This window comes from Oikopleura dioica, chromosome PAR (genome assembly GCF_907165135.1).
Source record: "Oikopleura dioica chromosome PAR, OKI2018_I68_1.0, whole genome shotgun sequence".
NCBI lineage: Eukaryota > Metazoa > Chordata > Appendicularia > Copelata > Oikopleuridae > Oikopleura > Oikopleura dioica.
The window spans coordinates 15,959,751-15,974,834 of NC_137293.1; the positions used below are offsets into that span (position 1 = coordinate 15,959,751).

Below are 15,084 nucleotides of genomic sequence, written 5' to 3' on the forward strand. Positions count from 1 at the left end.
TTATTTGATAGATCGAGAACGAGGAAATTTTGACAGCTGTGGAGCGAGTGCTTGAAGAAATCGAGTTTTGGAAACAACGAGGAGTACGAAAAATGATCGATGACGGTAGTGAATGAAGGTAAATCTAGCCAGATTTGAACAAGAGGATAGCGACGGAACCGAGGTAAAAGTAGATGAAGTTTTTCGTTTCGTGAGTCACATAAGAGCCAAAGTTGCGGCCAACAATACAGTGCCAGGTTGGACTGAATCTTATTAGAGAAGAATGTGTCATAGAACGCATTACCTGTAGCGCTTGTCGAATTCTTTCTTGATAAATGCGGCAATGTCTTTTTCGATGTTGTACTTGTCCAAAGCTTGGCTTGCGCATTCTACCACGTCAGCCTGCATATCCTCGGACATATCCGCATTTTTGATGACCGCTCTCTTCTCCGTCATTATCGATAAAGCGATTCAAGTCTCTGAAAGAGGAAGATTAGAGCCTTATCAATCGGTAGAACTAGGAGGCAGTGTTCCAACACAAATCACGATGAACTTCAAATATTCAAAAGTAAAGGAATCAGAATAATGGGTTTTCAGAAAAGTTGGGCAATTAAAAGGAGACTCATTAAAATTACTAATTGAGGGTTTACCCTACAGTCATTCTTTCAGTGATACCGCAAACAGACATTGAAAAATTCGCTACATCCCAGGAAAAGTTAAAACGTCCCTGCAAAGTTATAATTTTACATCGATTTTGAGCGGTATTAAAAGATCGGAATGGGAAAGAATGGGACGAAGTACGAGGCAGAATTGAAAAAGCGACAGGTTCAGAACAAATTTAGAAAGAAATCAATCGTTATTAACGATAGCTCGAGTACCCATTCATGTTGGAGTCCATTTTCCCGTTGGCACTTGCGCCGTTTTCACCGACAGCCTTCACAAAAATTAATTATAAATCCAGTAAGCCAGTCAATTACTCGCTAATAAATTGAATACCTTCAAAACATCATTCACTTCTCTTCGGAAAACAGAGAGTCCGTGCGTGAAACGATCGCGGTTTTTCGAATGAAGATTCTTGTCAATACCTTCCATCAAATGTTCAAAGCACTTAAAATCAGTGAACGGGGACATCATCGCAAATCGGGATACCTGGGACAGTCCCTGAAGCTTGTCGGGGCTTTGGGTTGAGCAAAGGCTTTCTTGCACCTTGCCAAAGTTGTCAAAATTAATCAGGATAAGGCCTAGCAGTGGTCTTGACATGCTCCATTGATTTTTGCAATCCTACAACGCGCTATTAGTGACACTGAGAGAAGAAATAAAAGCAAACCTGGAACATGATTATATTTAAAATATTAATAAGCGGCTGCTGCATCAGTTCTGGGTGTTTTTCGAGAATTCCTAAAAGCTTCTGTCCAGCAGCTAGCTCCCAGTTCTGTGAAAGAGCGGCCTTGTTTCGTCTGTTCCATATTCTCCTTGAGGAAAGCGTCAAATCTAGTCGATAAGTACTGACACTTACCAAACGAATGAAACAACATTATCAAGTGTAGTACAACAGTTTGTGCAGACGGCAGTGTCCCACGCGGCAAGTCCGTGCGTAATTGATTGCATGATAGAGTAGAGTACTTCTTCCGGTAGCTGTGCGAATAATGTCATGTGATCCTGAGTGATAACTTCCATAAGACTGTAATATGAAGTGTTGAGCTTGGGGTAGTCAGCAAGTTGGCTTGGAGTGATGGACACGAGCAGTTTAACAAACGTCTTGAAATTGGTTGATCGAGAGGATGAGAAATGTCAATTACCTCGAAAGCATTTTCTAATGCGTTGTCATTGTAAAGCTTGAAAATTCCGAAGTTGACCATATTTGAGCTGAGAGCAGAACGCAGTAGCTTGAAGCAGAGGCAAACACCTTTCAATTTATGGCTGTAAATTAGCGAGTCAGGAATCTCTCCGATGCCAAGGATGGCTTGACCGTAAGTGACGAGCATGTTGGAAGCTTCGCGGAAAAGCAACACACCGTTTGGTGATGAAACTTCGAATTGTAATCGTTGAGATCTGTTTTGAAGAAGCTCAACCATACCTAGTAAGAATAAATCACTGCGATAAACGAGATATTCTTACATTTCAAAATGGGCGTAGTCACGTCTGGATCGTGGTACCAAATTTTCAAGGCTTTTCCTAAGATTTGAATATTCGCTGGAAAGTACCACTCGAATAACATGAGATACGAAGTTTTGTTGTTGAATGCGATGGCGGCTCCATTTAGATCTCGGGCAACGCCGATGACCAACTGTTTCAGCTGAGGCTGAACAAAGTATCAACGTCTATCGCATCAAGACTTGATGATCAAGTTGTACATACCGAATGCGAATTGTTAGGCCCACAACTCGAGTCATTGAGCCCATTTCGGAGAATATCAAAAGCTTCCTGGACTGGACGCATGAAGTTAGAAAAGATCTCTTCGTCCTCTCCTAATTCCACCATCAGCAAGCGACCGAGAGCCGAATAAAAGCTCGTTCTACTCTAAAAATATTTTAATTACTTGAATCATCAATCGAACCCTAACCTTGAGGCGCTTGACTTGTGACTTATTGTCAAACCCATCTTGTATTCTCAGGAAAGGGAAATCTTGGTGATTGTGAAGGAGCTGCTTGACAGAGTCGAGTTTTATCAGCTTTCGAACAGTGGCGTATCCAACAGCAAGATCGGACAATAATTGAAGCGTTTTTCGCTAAAAATGTGATTGATTGAAGATAAACCAATATTCCTACCAAAATTTTTTCGCTCTCGCCCCAATATTTCAAGTTGATGATGATTTTCTTTACAAGCACATCAAGAATATCCGACTCATCATTCAAGCTGCACACCTCAGACAGTCTCATATACGCTTTTGACGACTTGTGGACTTGATCTCCGACGTAGATTTTTCTAAACTGATCGAAAAACTGCAACATCGCCAGCTCAATGGCTTCAGATCTTCCTTTGCCGTTTTCAAGTCCATTGTTGATGACATCCATGAGCATTAGAATCTTTATACTGAGATCACCATCCAAAGCATCATGCTCATCCGAGCTCGTGATGCTTATTCGCCCGCCAACAGCAGCACCGATAATGAAAACTAACCAACCGATCTGGAACTCGATGATTTTCTTCTCCTGCTCGTTTACTTGACCATTGAGAACCCGCGAATACTCCTGCCCAACTTGGTCGAAGAAATTCTTTAGCAACGTCGTCGTTGATTCATACTCGCATCTGCAGATGGTGGAGATCTGGTCGAGCTGTTGTGTCAACGAGTTTTGGTCGTCGAGAGGATTGTCCATCCCATCGCAAATGACCAAGCGGGCACATTCAAGTCTTGACTGCACGTAAGACTTCGTTACTTCTGGCGTGTACTTGTCGAGCTCATGAGCTTTTGCATTTCGGATGTATGGTATCGAGGCGGTTAGTTTCTGCCAGAGACCGAGGAGGTAGTGCAAACTGTTTGTAGAGAATTGAAAGCAATTTAGCGATTGGACAGTGAATTCAGCAATCAAGCGGATGGCCTCAGAATAGTCGTCTAAGTTTGGTTGATATTAAACTCAAGAAAATTCAAGAAGAAATACCTAAAGAAGTAAGCTCCCCAAGCTGATAATTAGCTTTGAGACGGCCTAATAGCCTACAGAATTCGTGATACACTTCAGGATTCGACAAGCTGTTTCCGTTATTCAACACGGATGTGATTCCCCTCATCAAAGTCGTCAAATATTGATGACGTTCTAGGATGATCAGTTAGTTGATAATAGCCGACAAATATGACGTAAAAGATCCCGGACATGGACACTTACCTTCCGCATTGAATAAGCTTCGGCGAACAGACGCCATCTGAACCATCGATGCAAGAAGAAGGCGACAGTTTTCCGCGGGGAGAATTTTATAAAGATCGAAGAAGAGCTGCATCGCGCTGTCCTTTTCAACAAAGAACTGGCGCCAACTTGTAGGAATTTGAACAGTTGTCTGAGAATGACATTAGCTCTTACAATCTAAACTTGACATTTACCTGATCATCGGCAGACTCATCTTGGCATGTTCCGATGAAGTCGTAGTTGAGGCACGCCATAGCGAGTCTGAGTAGCCCGTCGATGAGTTGCACTTGCTTTGAGTCGTTGACATTGAAGCTGTTTGTCTCTAGCCCAGTTCGCAGCAATCGAATAGCAGTTTTAAAACAGTCAAGAAGTGTATTATCTCGGAACGATGCCGCTGTTTTGCGCTGCTTTGTCAAAGGCCTATGATGATGTGATTAAACAAAAATCGGATCGTTTATCAATAATCATATGCATAAAACATTTGATGGCGTTGGTTCAAAATCATATTGATTTTACAGGGGGCATTACCTCGCATTATCTGCGTAACCAGCTTTGTCGACTTCAACGATCAATAATTCATATAAGGAGACCCCAATTATACATTTGTCCAAACTTGCTTGTTCAAGGTCATTTTTTGTCTACGTGGAAAATGAATATAGTTAGAGGATTTGACCAGTTCCTTTCTGGAATTTCTCAACATCTTCGACAACATTTCTGAACGGCCAGTCCCCGTCATACGAGTCGAGCCAGCCTAACTTCGTGATTTTGGCATACAGTTGTATAAGATTCTTCACCACAAAAGACTCAAGATTACGATTGAAGAGATAGTTTAGGACATAGTTCTTTATATCGATTCGCTTCTGTATCTCTAGCGTTGTGCTCGGACGAGAAACAAGCTTTACTAGCGTCGTGGTCGCGCAGGATTGTGAGTAGGGCGTTGTGCCACGCTCCAACAACATCTGACATTTTTCGAGGCCTTGGGGATCGTCCACCAAGTTTAAAATCGTCTAATCAACATGTAAATCCTAACTACTCAGAAACGGGTTTACTTGTTCTGCATTTTTGCGCTCGTTAGTGTCTGTAGCAGTGTATATTTTTGAAGCTGCATCCTCGAGAACTTGTAAGTCCGACATAAATACGAGCGATACGATTCAAATAATCTGAAAACGAGATCGAGTCGTTGGGGTAGAAAAATTAAATGTTTATTGTAAAAATAGCATATGGTGGGTGTGAGAGTAAACAGAAGGAACTGAGTTTACTCGTCGTTCTTTAACTGCCGCCAATCTTGTTGGTATTCTCTGAGTTCCATCACTTCGGGTCGCTGTCGGACGGAAATTCTAAGGAATCATTAATTTTGCTAGAAAAATTACTGAATAAACTAACCCTCTCCACCAAGATTGAATCATAATAGCGGCCTTATCTTCTGAAATACGCATTGAAAGCGGCAAAATCGGACGAGGATGCGTCTTGTCCCATTCTGACACAAATGGAATGTCGCTAGAATAATTTTTTTCGACCAAAGATCGACCTTCAAATCTACCTCAGTTTGACATGCTCCTGTCCCTGTCGCTTCGGATTGTTATTGTAAAGAAACTCTGTTAGAAAATCGCACGGATTGTATTTGTTTTTCCTCTTGTACTTGAATACATCGTTATCTTCGGCTGTATCAATCATTTTAGTCAAGGCTTCACGAAGGATTGGCATCATTTGAGTTCGAATATACTTAACGCTCGAGCACTTTTTTCTATTAAGAAGTTTGATGAACCGCAAAAAAGGTGGACTTACAGATCATCGGTCAGTTCTTCATCAGGTCCCACATTTTGAACTGGTACTTTTGGCGAAGGATCTTCTTCTGGAAGGTGTTCTCTATACTCTTGAAATTCTGTGCAAATGTTCTCCCATAACGTTCCCATATTTCAATCTAAACGCAAGCAATTGTAAGATTTGCAAGGGATAATTTTGTGAAAGTATAAAAATAATATCTCAGTGAAAAAATGATGAAAATAACAAAAAAATCTTTTGAATGTTTCGAAGTGCTTCTAGTAGTGTTTGACGGCAGTAAACCCATGTCGTGGAGCGGTTGATGGTCTTTGCTGCTCTGGTTCTCGTTTCGTTTTGCTAATTATCGATTTAATCCCAAGCTGAAAATAGTCAGCTGCTTACCTTCCAACGGGCTTCCATGGCTCGTTAGGCTTTCGCGGCTCTCTGACGCGTCTGGGCGCTCCGTCCCGCGGATCATGCTTGTAAGTGACTGGTCCCTTCGATGGCTTCGGTGCCACTCGGCCGCGCGTACCAGCCATCGATCCAGTGAATTCGCTTGAATTTCTAACCTTGAGACGAGTGCTACCACTGGCGAAATCGTCGAGGAGCTAACAGTGTCGAGATAAACGTTTGAGGCGACTGCGGCTGCGCGAGGCTGGGGAGCGATCGAGTTCACAATTGAGTTCTGCCTTGAGCCAGATGAGTTTGAAAGAGGATATCCTCCAGCACTAGAAATAAATTCAATTAGTCGTCATTCAGAATTCTCGATTCTTACGTTCTCTGCTGATTGGAACCTCCAAACTCGAGATTTTCTATTGACGGATGTCCATCAACATGCGGCTTTTGTAGAACACTCATCGCCTCCATGTTCAACGCGCAAATACCTCTCATCAGTGCTTTGCTGAGATTTTCCTCGACGTTGCCGTGTTTTTTCTCCATTTTCTCTAGTATCTCGTCGCGCGTTTTTACTTCCTGCTCGAGTTTATTTATTTGACAAGTAAGATCGTCTTTGAGCTTTATTTGGATTCATACTTTTTGATTTCGGATAATTCTAGTGCGTTAAAATGTGATCCCATTCCTTGATGCAAATTTCAGTCGCTCGCTCTTTGCAGACTTTTTCGACCTTGGCTTTCCACTTGGATTTAATAGAGTTCTTCCACAAATTAATATATTTTCGCAGCGTATTTCGACGATGAAGCTCCTCCACCATTTTGAGCCGCTTTTTCTCCTCCCTTCGGAGCTCGCACTGCTGCCTCCAATGTGCTAGAACTTCTGCGATGGTTCGCTCCTCCATTTTACGAATCACTGAACAGGAAAATTATTCCGATTCGATCAATGAGTGAATCAAGGCTTACCGATTCTGCTGAGATTATCGACAATTTTGTTGCGAGTTTTCAATTCGTCCTCGAGCTTTTGAACTTGATCCTGCAACGCGATGACTTTTTCGTAAAGCTCGAACTGCTGATGATGATGTTGCGAGTGGAGAGACTGTAGTCGAGCTTTGTGTTCGATCTCCAGCTGAGATTGAGAGCGTTTGTATTCTGCGTCGAGGGATTGTTGCAGCTCTGGAATGACTTTTTCGAAGACATCGGCGATGAAACTCGGTGCACCGGACGGAATCAGTGGTTGGAGCCGAGATGTGATGTCTTCTGACTCCAGTGTATCTTCAAAATACGTTAAAATATGACAATTATTATCAAACTAACTTCTTGTAAAAACTCTTTCTTGATTTTCGCTTCCGGAGGGGTAGGGTTGTCCAAATGATGTCCTGGAGTTCTCCAAGGACTCGTAATCATACTCAGTCGTGCTCTCTTCGTTTTCGTCTGTCATTCTTGGTTCGTCTCTTACAATCGTATCTGGCGTGTCTGGTGCGTCTCCTTGCGAACTTTGATCAGAAATGTCTTCAAGTGAGTCCTGCGAGAGCGCCAGTTCGACTAGGAAGCTATCTTGGCCATCTGCGATCGCTGAAAATCGATCTATTTTTCATAAACGGTCGAGAAACAAAACAAAAGCCTCAAATTTTGCGAACAACTTGTTTTAGCGAAAATTTGCGTTTAATTAAATTAAGAAAAAACTGAAGCCCTTCAATTAGACAGGAATGCCCGGGGCGAAATCCTGCTTCTTATCAACCCTTTTTCAACGTACCTTGATGTGTATCACGTGGTCCAGCGACAGGTTGTGGGACCGGTCGAGGTTGGGCCTCGATGGAATAAGTCGCCTCGTCTACCAGATGCTCTTCTTCCTTATCTGACATTTTGCTCCTGTCCGATTTGAACTAGAAAGACGAGGGTGGTCAATTGAGGTAGTTCAATTTTTTATTCTGAGTGTAAGACACAAGCGGAGTTTGTTTGTTGAAGTTTTCAATGATAACTTGGTTGAAGATAAAGGAAAATAAGTTGATCTAATAAACACATTCTAGAAAGTACAGGAGAATCGGTTTTCGTGTCATCTCGGCGACAAATGCAGGTAAATCGGAGGTTGTTTATTCTTTATTCATTGTTCTGGCCTTTTCCGACGTACTGAAAAGTGATGTCCTAGCGATGGTTTAAAACTGAGAGCTTACGTTTAGATAGATGAAAATGACTTTTGCGGAGCAAAATCGGGACCTCAATATTTTTTGTGCTCATCTTGTAGCGCAGGTTCTGAGGAGTCGAATGGTATGATTTTTATGTGTCGATGTTTTGAAAAACGTCAGATTCTAGCGCCTAAAGTACCTGAAAATGACAAGTGATGACGCCATGTATCTCCAAAAATCTTCGAAAAAAGTATGGAGATATGGGTATCATTCGAAAGCCCAGCCAAAACTGAGGTTGCGCACCTGGTGCGCAAAAGAAAACGGCAAAAAAAATTTTTTACTAAAAAGTTCACCCTAGAAAATATTTTTTTCTGTTGAGAATTTTCGGCAGCAAACCGGGTGCGCAACCACAGTTTGAGCTGGGCTTTCCAATGATACCAAAATCTCCATATTTTTTTGAAAATTTTCGGAGATAGAGGGCGTCAAAGGATTTTTTCTTGAGGGGAGCCTATGACGTCATTTATGATGACTCAGACCCTCAAAACTATATGAATCGACTCCTCGGGAGTTGCTCTTTCAGATGAGCACAAGAAAGATGGGGGTAGAATTTTGCTCCGAAAAAGTGATTTTCATGTATCTTTAAGACATTTCGTGTGAACATATCTTCCGTCTTCTTTCTGGGGTCTTCTTCAAGATCGGAATCAATAATCGTCTTCTCATGCAACATCCATTCCACTACTTCCAGTTTAGGCTCGGGACCGAAATTTCCTCCGCCAATCCACTGAATCGCCAGCGTTCCGTTTCTGTAAACAAATACAGTCGGCAAGTTTTTATCCGGGTAGTTGGGGACACATTGCTAAAACTGTTAAGGCGGGGGAATTTCTTTCTTGTTCTACCTTTGCAACTCCACGGACAAATTTGACATGCTTGTACTTTTGCGCGAGATGGACGAAGTGGTTGTTGAGGATATTCGAAAGCATAACTCCCTTGTCGTAAAGATGAACAATCACCCAAATATCTTCGCCAGCCTGATTGACTTCCTGGGTCCAACTTTGAGCGGTAATTTCTTTCACCTCGCCGAATTTATCTGAATATGCACCGTCAAATTTCAAAGAAAGAAAGAATTATAGTCACCTTTTGAAGCCTTGAGTTTCAGCGCAGCGATGCGACTTTCTCTCATTTGCTGCATAATTTTCTCCTCGTCTTCGTCGAGCTCGTCGTCAAGGAGAGCATCAAGATCATCAACAGTAGTTCCATAATCTTTAGCTTCAAGTTCTTCTGGATCGGGATCCTCAATCTCTGGCTCGACTGGCTTGGGAGGGAGAATTCCCTTCCGTCGGAGAATATCGTTCCATTCGGTATCTTCGTTTGGATCTTGCATTCTAAGAAACTGAAAAAATCAAATGGAGAATCTCTCAAATAGAACTTGTGCGTGAAAAAGAGAGTGATTCAGTGAGTTAACGAGTGAAAGCGCCTTTGGGCAAACTTAATCATAAAATAAAGAAAATCGTCACTCGCCTGTTGAATAAGCACCAGATGACGGTTAGTTTGATTTAGCAAGTGGGCTCAATCTCAAGCTGCGTCTCAGCCCGCCTCGGTTTTCAATGTTTGGTAAATGATCTTTCACGCCGAAGTGATTGGAAGTCATAGCTTATTTAGCAGGAATTTCACAAATTTCCAAAACCAGAAATGCGAAAGAATAGAACGGAGTTGTTTTTTTATCACTTTATTGTTATTTTTAATATTTTCAAGCGATTTTGAATTGGAAAGGGATGAAGAAGTGCAAAACAGATATAAAATGGACCTTTGTTTTAAAAGACGGCCCTTATCTTAAATATTGATACCGGAATAGCAGTAGATTGTAACTGTATTAACTGTTTTAAACTTGAACCTTGATTTGAAAATAAACGAAAAGGTTTGAAGGAAACGGACGGGGACACGATTCTTTTTTGAAGCACATTGCAAGTTGATTCTTTTCTGTTTGACGTTCCTTTGTAAACTGAACTAAATGGTAAAAAAGAGAACTAGGACTTCAGATTTTTTAAGTGTGGAATTGATGGAGTAGCCCTTGCTTAGCATGAACTTCTAAGGTCTTTTCTTGCCGCGCTGGGTGAGCACTTCGAAGCGTTTGTAAGTGTAATTCAGGAAGACCCAGTCGCGATCCGAGGAGACGGAGGAATCGAGATTGTGATGCTCTCCACCAACGTCGATGGGTGCAAACTCGTCAAAATTGCTCGTATCTGTCAAGCCACGCACGTCTATCCGAATAGCCGCCGGTCGATCCCTAAAACAAAACAAGTCAAGCTTGATTTTACAAAGAAATGTTTTCAGCATAAATTGTAATCGGAGGATTCTTAGAAAATCACCGCAAAAGATGGTCTAACCTGATCGTATGCCAGTCAACGCCATTGAAAAAGCTGTGTTGCTTGATTTCATCGGTCGATTCTTGACCTAGTCTGTCCCTCGTATCACAGAGTAGCTTGCGTATCAGATCACACGCCTGTGGTGTGATCGGCGTTTCAACTGGAAACTCGAGGTAATCCTTAACGCCGCGGTAAATACAACTGACTACTAGCAATTGTTTATGCTCCTCACCTGCCAGGCTATTACTTTTCTATACGTGTCTACTGGCCTATCTGAGCAAAAAGGCGCGTATCCAATTAAACACTCGTACATGATGATTCCCAGGCTCCACCAGTCGCACGATTTTGTATAGCCAGTTGAACAATGAAAAACTTAAATATGTAAGGAACATACTGTTCGTTTATTCACGCTTTTCTACCTTCTGGAGCAATATAATCAGGCGTCCCAACCATCGAATAGGCTAGCTGTCGGCGGTTTTGCTATAGATAAAGCGTTATATTCTTATCCCCGTTTGGGATTACTGAAGGTTACCTGCCAATGATGTCTATTTCTTCTTGACCCGGTTCCCGGGCCAGGCGAATTGGCAAAATCAGAGGGATTAGCAGTGTTAGCAGTGATTTCTTTAAAATAGTCAGTCGTATGGGCTTTCTTGAGTCCTGTACATAGCCCAAAATCAGAGAGTTTGATATGGCCGCGTTCGTCGAGGAGAAGATTGTCGGGTTTGATATCGCGATGGATGAAGCCGAGCTGGTGCACTGACTCGATTGCAAGCAGCGTTTCGGCGATGTAGAATTGCGTTTGTTCATTTGTCAGATAATCGTGCCGCATCAGCAGTGTCATAAGATCCCTAAACCAATCGATCTGAGACAATTGAGAATCTGCTCCGATTGAGAAGATAAATGAAAAGCACGGACATAAAAATAAACGAATAAGGATAAAGACTCACCCACCGGGAAGAAATTCCATGATAAGATACAGATTTATTGAGTCCTGGAAGGAGTAAAACATTTTGACGACCCAAGGATTGTCGGCTTTTTCCAAAATATCGCGCTCAGCGCGGATGTGAGCCACTTGGTCTTTGGCGAGCATGTCCATTTTACGGAGAATCTTCATCGCATAAACATGCCCCGTATCTTTCTTCTGTACAAGACGAACCTAAAAACCCGTTTAGCACATTTGATTGACCACCATTTGATTGAGTACCTCGCCAAATGCACCTTGCCCAATTTTCTTCAATGGTTCAAAATCATCTTTGCCAAGACGAGTTCGCTTCAGTCGAAGGAATTCGGTCTCCTTTGCGGCGTGGATTTTTCGCTTTTTAGCTTTGTCCTCTTCCGGCAAATGTGCTGAAAAGAAGATAATGACATGATCTTTTTTCCGAAGTTTAAGATAATAGATCGGCCTTGATCGGAGCTTATAAAAATCATTTTCTACGATGAGGTACTAAAATGACAAAAGGCGATTCAAGTTCACCGATTCGAAGCCAAAATAATAAAAAATATTGATTTCTTGACTTACTAATTTCTCGTTCTTTGCTTTCCAGGCGCTCTTCCCGCTCATTCTGTTGGAATAGAAAGTTCTGGTAGAAGTTTTCGATCGTCAATCGAGCCTTTTCCGCTTTCTCTTTCGTGTGCTCGCTAAAAATCGTCATGGCCGGGTCATTGTGCGACTTGTGGTGTAAAACTGTGCTCTTTTACGGCGCTGATTTTTATGAATTTCATTGTTATGGATAGACATACAGCCTGTAGGATACAGAATATCCAGAGGAGAATAGTCATGTGATCGAAAATGGAGAGTTTGCTCAATTGACAATTGAAAAGGAATTTTCAGTGGCAAATATTTATCGAACAGAATACTAAATGACGATCAGTATCGAACCATAATTCATGACTACTGTAATATAAACGGGTAATATTTTAAAATAACGAAGGGTGTCATAAAAAGGGATGTACCTGTAAATATTTGAAAGTGGCGGAAGTGAGGAGCCACTTCCCTCACCACTGGACGACATCCATAAAGCGATTACAGTAATTCTCTCAACTTCGGTCCGTCATCGTCATTTCACCATCTCGAGTCAACTCAATCTGAAAAGTGCCACTCATTGTTTTCTTACTGTGGAAGGGATTTTTTCGTTGGCTGGCGAAAGATAGAGGGGAGAAGAAAAAAAATGCGCACAGGTCGACAACAGGGCGATCAATATTTGACAGCGTCAGCATCAGAGGGCCGCCTTCTTGGCTTTACGTTTCTTTACCTTACGATGAGATTGAAAAATAATTTTCCTGTCTGTGGACAATGAAACAGTCTGGCGAATGATGCATCGCGCAGAGGAGCTTTCATGCAAGTCTCACACGTACACGATCGCTTTTAGTGACTCAGAATCATGACAATGTCAATGTTGCACAGGAAAATTAACACTAAGTAAGTAAATATTCCTCTGAATATAAAGTTCCCCAAAAAAGAGAGTAAAAACGTCTCACAAAGATAAATCTCCTCTCCTTATCTACAGGTGCATTCGGATTCTCCTGTTCATAAAACTTCTTCAACAGATTGATGCAACGTTCTTGTGCTAGCGGACCAATCGATATAAATGGATCGCGAAAGAGCCCCATATCAGTTCGATTGTGTACTGAATACTGTCCTTGAGTGGGTATGCGGCGTGAAAATACTCATGTCAAATTTGTTCTCGTAAGCGAAGCAATTAAGCTCTGTAAATCCTTTGGGAAGGGCCTTTGTCAATAACGCAGGCGTTGCGTACTGTATCTATGCTTTAATACCTGATAAGACCGAGCCACATCCTCTTTCGCGGATTGTTCCCTTCTCTGTTTATATATGCAACTTTGACTTTAGTTTCTACTGTAAGGAAGAACCCTTTCCCGAATCTGTCATTACAGGCGCCGTAGACGACTCGTCCAAATTGACTGAAAAAAATTTTTGAAGAAATCTCGAATGAAGTACAGTGGCCTTGGAGCATTCAAATCAAACAGTTTTAATGGAGCCATAAACCCCAAGATAACATGTCTGCAGACGAGTGGGCCAATATTTATGACTTCTTCTTCTATTCATTTCACTTACCATATTCTCAAGGCACTCAGAGCATGTTCTCAATCATTCGCAAATAAATAAAAGGATACGGGATAAATAATTGATTGAATGACTTTGAACAATGTTCCTAGCGCACATAATACAGGGTTCGAGGGTAACATACAACGTCGATCTTCACGAATGGGAATTAAAAAATGTTAAATGTTTGGATTATTATTTTATTACTTCCCCTATCCTATGAAAAACAAAAGCAGGCGCCTTTCCTATCGAGGAACAAAATTCCTTCGCTTGTTCTATTGCTGAAAACTCTGCATGCTTGATTAAGGGATGCGCACTAGTTCAAATAAACGCGGATTAACCTTAATCGTATCATTATAATGCCAATAGACTGTTCGATCAGAATGATCAATATTTAACAAGCGAGTTACAAGAGCATTCCGCGATTACAGACGATTATTGTCTGTGCGCGTCCCATTCTTTGTCGCGTTTTTGTCTGCTTGCGGTTAGAAAAAAAAACGAAAGAATTGAGGATTATTCTAAGAATTATTTCTGACCGTTTCCTTCGTTGGAATTGTTGGAGCCCTTTCCGATCTCCTGATTTTCGTAAACAATGAGACATCCTACAGGCACTTCTCCTCTCCCAAACGCCTCTTTTGAGGATTAATTAAATACCGTCGTCTTTGATTCCGTGCATCCGGATGTATTAAAAACAGATCCCGTTCCTTCCGCATACAAAAATGTTTTCTCAAGCCAGTAAAAGTCATCCGAACTAGTGGCGTGTGCACTTGTCATTTTTTCACCAGTCGTATACGTCATGTGATGGTGATTTCTCGAACTCAGCGTTAGTTTCGCCGTGATCACTGTTTGTTTTGCGCTTTTGTGGGGTTCACTTAGGTCCGTTGCGCGTAACTCAGCTTTGAAATCAACGATTATTTTCAATAAATACGGATCCAGTTCCGTAATTGAACCCGTTCTCAAAAGATCCTTCAACTGCGTAACTCTTAAAAAGTGATTTTAGCTGATTAATTACCAATTAGTCAGTCAAAGAAGCTTTGAATCAGACTAAAGTCTTCTTAGATGAGGATCAATCAAAATTTACGGGTCTGAAGCGGAGGGTGAAGACAAGGAGGAAACACCGAAAACATGGGAGTTAATTATCAATAGTAACAACACCTGCATATTAAAAACTACAGCTAGCACCTTTGAGTCAACATGCAAACCTGCTGGAAAGATATTTCTCTTGCGCGTTCTTGATTTTCTTTTTTCCACTCTTTGTATTTCCAGTAAGTTTATCTCTTTGTTTTGTTAAATGGCTGAATTCCTCTTCTGGCAGCGGGACAAAAATGATTTTGCTGGATTGAAGAAAATTCAGATAATTCAAGAGAAAGAAGAGAAACTGGACAAATACAATCGCACATTCTCTTCGCGAGCTTATTTAACGAAAACGTTATTCTACGAGTTTGTTCAATCCCAGATTTCGCTTTCTAAGCTCCTTTTCTAATTGTTCAATTTCCTTCAGAAGCTCTGACACTGGGCTGAGTGCTTCGGCCTATTTTCATCTGAAGTGCTATTTCGAGAGCCCAT

At 41.6% G+C, this 15,084-nt stretch overlaps 8 protein-coding genes across 10 annotated transcripts; all 8 read right to left on the reverse strand.

The window, feature by feature from the left end:
* Window positions 1-2: 2 nt before the first annotated feature.
* Window positions 3-460, reverse strand: LOC145703395 (dynein light chain 2, cytoplasmic-like). The gene is made up of 2 exons (XM_081780753.1): window positions 284-460; window positions 3-242 (listed from the first exon to the last, which is right to left on the reverse strand). The coding sequence occupies exons 1-2, from the start codon at window positions 433-435 to the stop codon at window positions 125-127; spliced, it is 270 nt and encodes an 89-aa protein (XP_081636879.1). The 5' UTR covers window positions 436-460; the 3' UTR covers window positions 3-124.
* Window positions 461-487: 27 nt separating this feature from the next.
* LOC145703356 (exportin-7-B-like) lies at window positions 488-4,984 on the reverse strand. Of its 2 annotated transcripts, none has more exons than XM_081780706.1 (16): window positions 4,868-4,984; window positions 4,498-4,825; window positions 4,347-4,434; window positions 4,013-4,238; window positions 3,801-3,969; window positions 3,579-3,731; window positions 2,748-3,532; window positions 2,543-2,707; window positions 2,338-2,499; window positions 2,098-2,281; window positions 1,779-2,056; window positions 1,496-1,737; window positions 1,307-1,451; window positions 1,129-1,260; window positions 976-1,086; window positions 488-913 (listed from the first exon to the last, which is right to left on the reverse strand). In XM_081780706.1, the coding sequence occupies exons 1-16, from the start codon at window positions 4,949-4,951 to the stop codon at window positions 839-841; spliced, it is 3,327 nt and encodes a 1,108-aa protein (XP_081636832.1). In that variant the 5' UTR covers window positions 4,952-4,984; the 3' UTR covers window positions 488-838. The 2 variants fall into 2 exon arrangements, with proteins under 2 accessions (XP_081636832.1, XP_081636833.1); XM_081780707.1 differs by having other exon boundaries at window positions 957-1,086.
* Window positions 4,985-5,004: 20 nt separating this feature from the next.
* Window positions 5,005-5,741, reverse strand: LOC145703389 (IQ domain-containing protein K-like). The gene is made up of 4 exons (XM_081780746.1): window positions 5,604-5,741; window positions 5,359-5,562; window positions 5,202-5,315; window positions 5,005-5,155 (listed from the first exon to the last, which is right to left on the reverse strand). The coding sequence occupies exons 1-4, from the start codon at window positions 5,729-5,731 to the stop codon at window positions 5,074-5,076; spliced, it is 528 nt and encodes a 175-aa protein (XP_081636872.1). The 5' UTR covers window positions 5,732-5,741; the 3' UTR covers window positions 5,005-5,073.
* On the reverse strand, window positions 5,604-6,518 carry LOC145703388 (uncharacterized). The gene is made up of 3 exons (XM_081780745.1): window positions 6,355-6,518; window positions 5,982-6,307; window positions 5,604-5,936 (listed from the first exon to the last, which is right to left on the reverse strand). The coding sequence occupies exons 1-3, from the start codon at window positions 6,516-6,518 to the stop codon at window positions 5,740-5,742; spliced, it is 687 nt and encodes a 228-aa protein (XP_081636871.1). The 3' UTR covers window positions 5,604-5,739.
* A 112-nt stretch (window positions 6,519-6,630) lies between these two features.
* Window positions 6,631-7,881, reverse strand: LOC145703380 (centrosomal protein POC5-like). Its single transcript, XM_081780736.1, has 4 exons — window positions 7,725-7,881; window positions 7,286-7,543; window positions 6,935-7,243; window positions 6,631-6,884 (listed from the first exon to the last, which is right to left on the reverse strand). Exons 1-4 carry the CDS (start codon window positions 7,831-7,833, stop codon window positions 6,631-6,633), a joined length of 930 nt encoding a protein of 309 aa, XP_081636862.1. The 5' UTR covers window positions 7,834-7,881.
* On the reverse strand, window positions 7,882-9,519 carry LOC145703386 (phosducin-like protein 3). Of its 2 annotated transcripts, none has more exons than XM_081780743.1 (4): window positions 9,229-9,519; window positions 8,991-9,181; window positions 8,741-8,950; window positions 7,882-8,113 (listed from the first exon to the last, which is right to left on the reverse strand). In XM_081780743.1, exons 1-4 carry the CDS (start codon window positions 9,473-9,475, stop codon window positions 8,069-8,071), a joined length of 693 nt encoding a protein of 230 aa, XP_081636869.1. In that variant the 5' UTR covers window positions 9,476-9,519; the 3' UTR covers window positions 7,882-8,068. The 2 variants fall into 2 exon arrangements, with proteins under 2 accessions (XP_081636869.1, XP_081636870.1); XM_081780744.1 differs by having other exon boundaries at window positions 7,882-8,105; window positions 8,739-8,950; window positions 9,229-9,518.
* LOC145703366 (serine/threonine-protein kinase 38-like) lies at window positions 9,510-12,564 on the reverse strand. Its single transcript, XM_081780719.1, has 9 exons — window positions 12,411-12,564; window positions 11,977-12,095; window positions 11,662-11,804; window positions 11,405-11,613; window positions 10,990-11,305; window positions 10,877-10,937; window positions 10,690-10,829; window positions 10,479-10,636; window positions 9,510-10,378 (listed from the first exon to the last, which is right to left on the reverse strand). The coding sequence occupies exons 1-9, from the start codon at window positions 12,467-12,469 to the stop codon at window positions 10,180-10,182; spliced, it is 1,404 nt and encodes a 467-aa protein (XP_081636845.1). The 5' UTR covers window positions 12,470-12,564; the 3' UTR covers window positions 9,510-10,179.
* Window positions 12,565-12,651: 87 nt separating this feature from the next.
* LOC145703394 (tRNA-specific adenosine-34 deaminase catalytic subunit ADAT2-like) lies at window positions 12,652-13,994 on the reverse strand. The gene is made up of 6 exons (XM_081780752.1): window positions 13,736-13,994; window positions 13,628-13,672; window positions 13,531-13,545; window positions 13,332-13,376; window positions 13,233-13,255; window positions 12,652-13,084 (listed from the first exon to the last, which is right to left on the reverse strand). Exons 2-6 carry the CDS (start codon window positions 13,636-13,638, stop codon window positions 12,873-12,875), a joined length of 306 nt encoding a protein of 101 aa, XP_081636878.1. The 5' UTR covers window positions 13,639-13,672; window positions 13,736-13,994; the 3' UTR covers window positions 12,652-12,872.
* Between the last annotated feature and the right edge of the window lie 1,090 nt (window positions 13,995-15,084).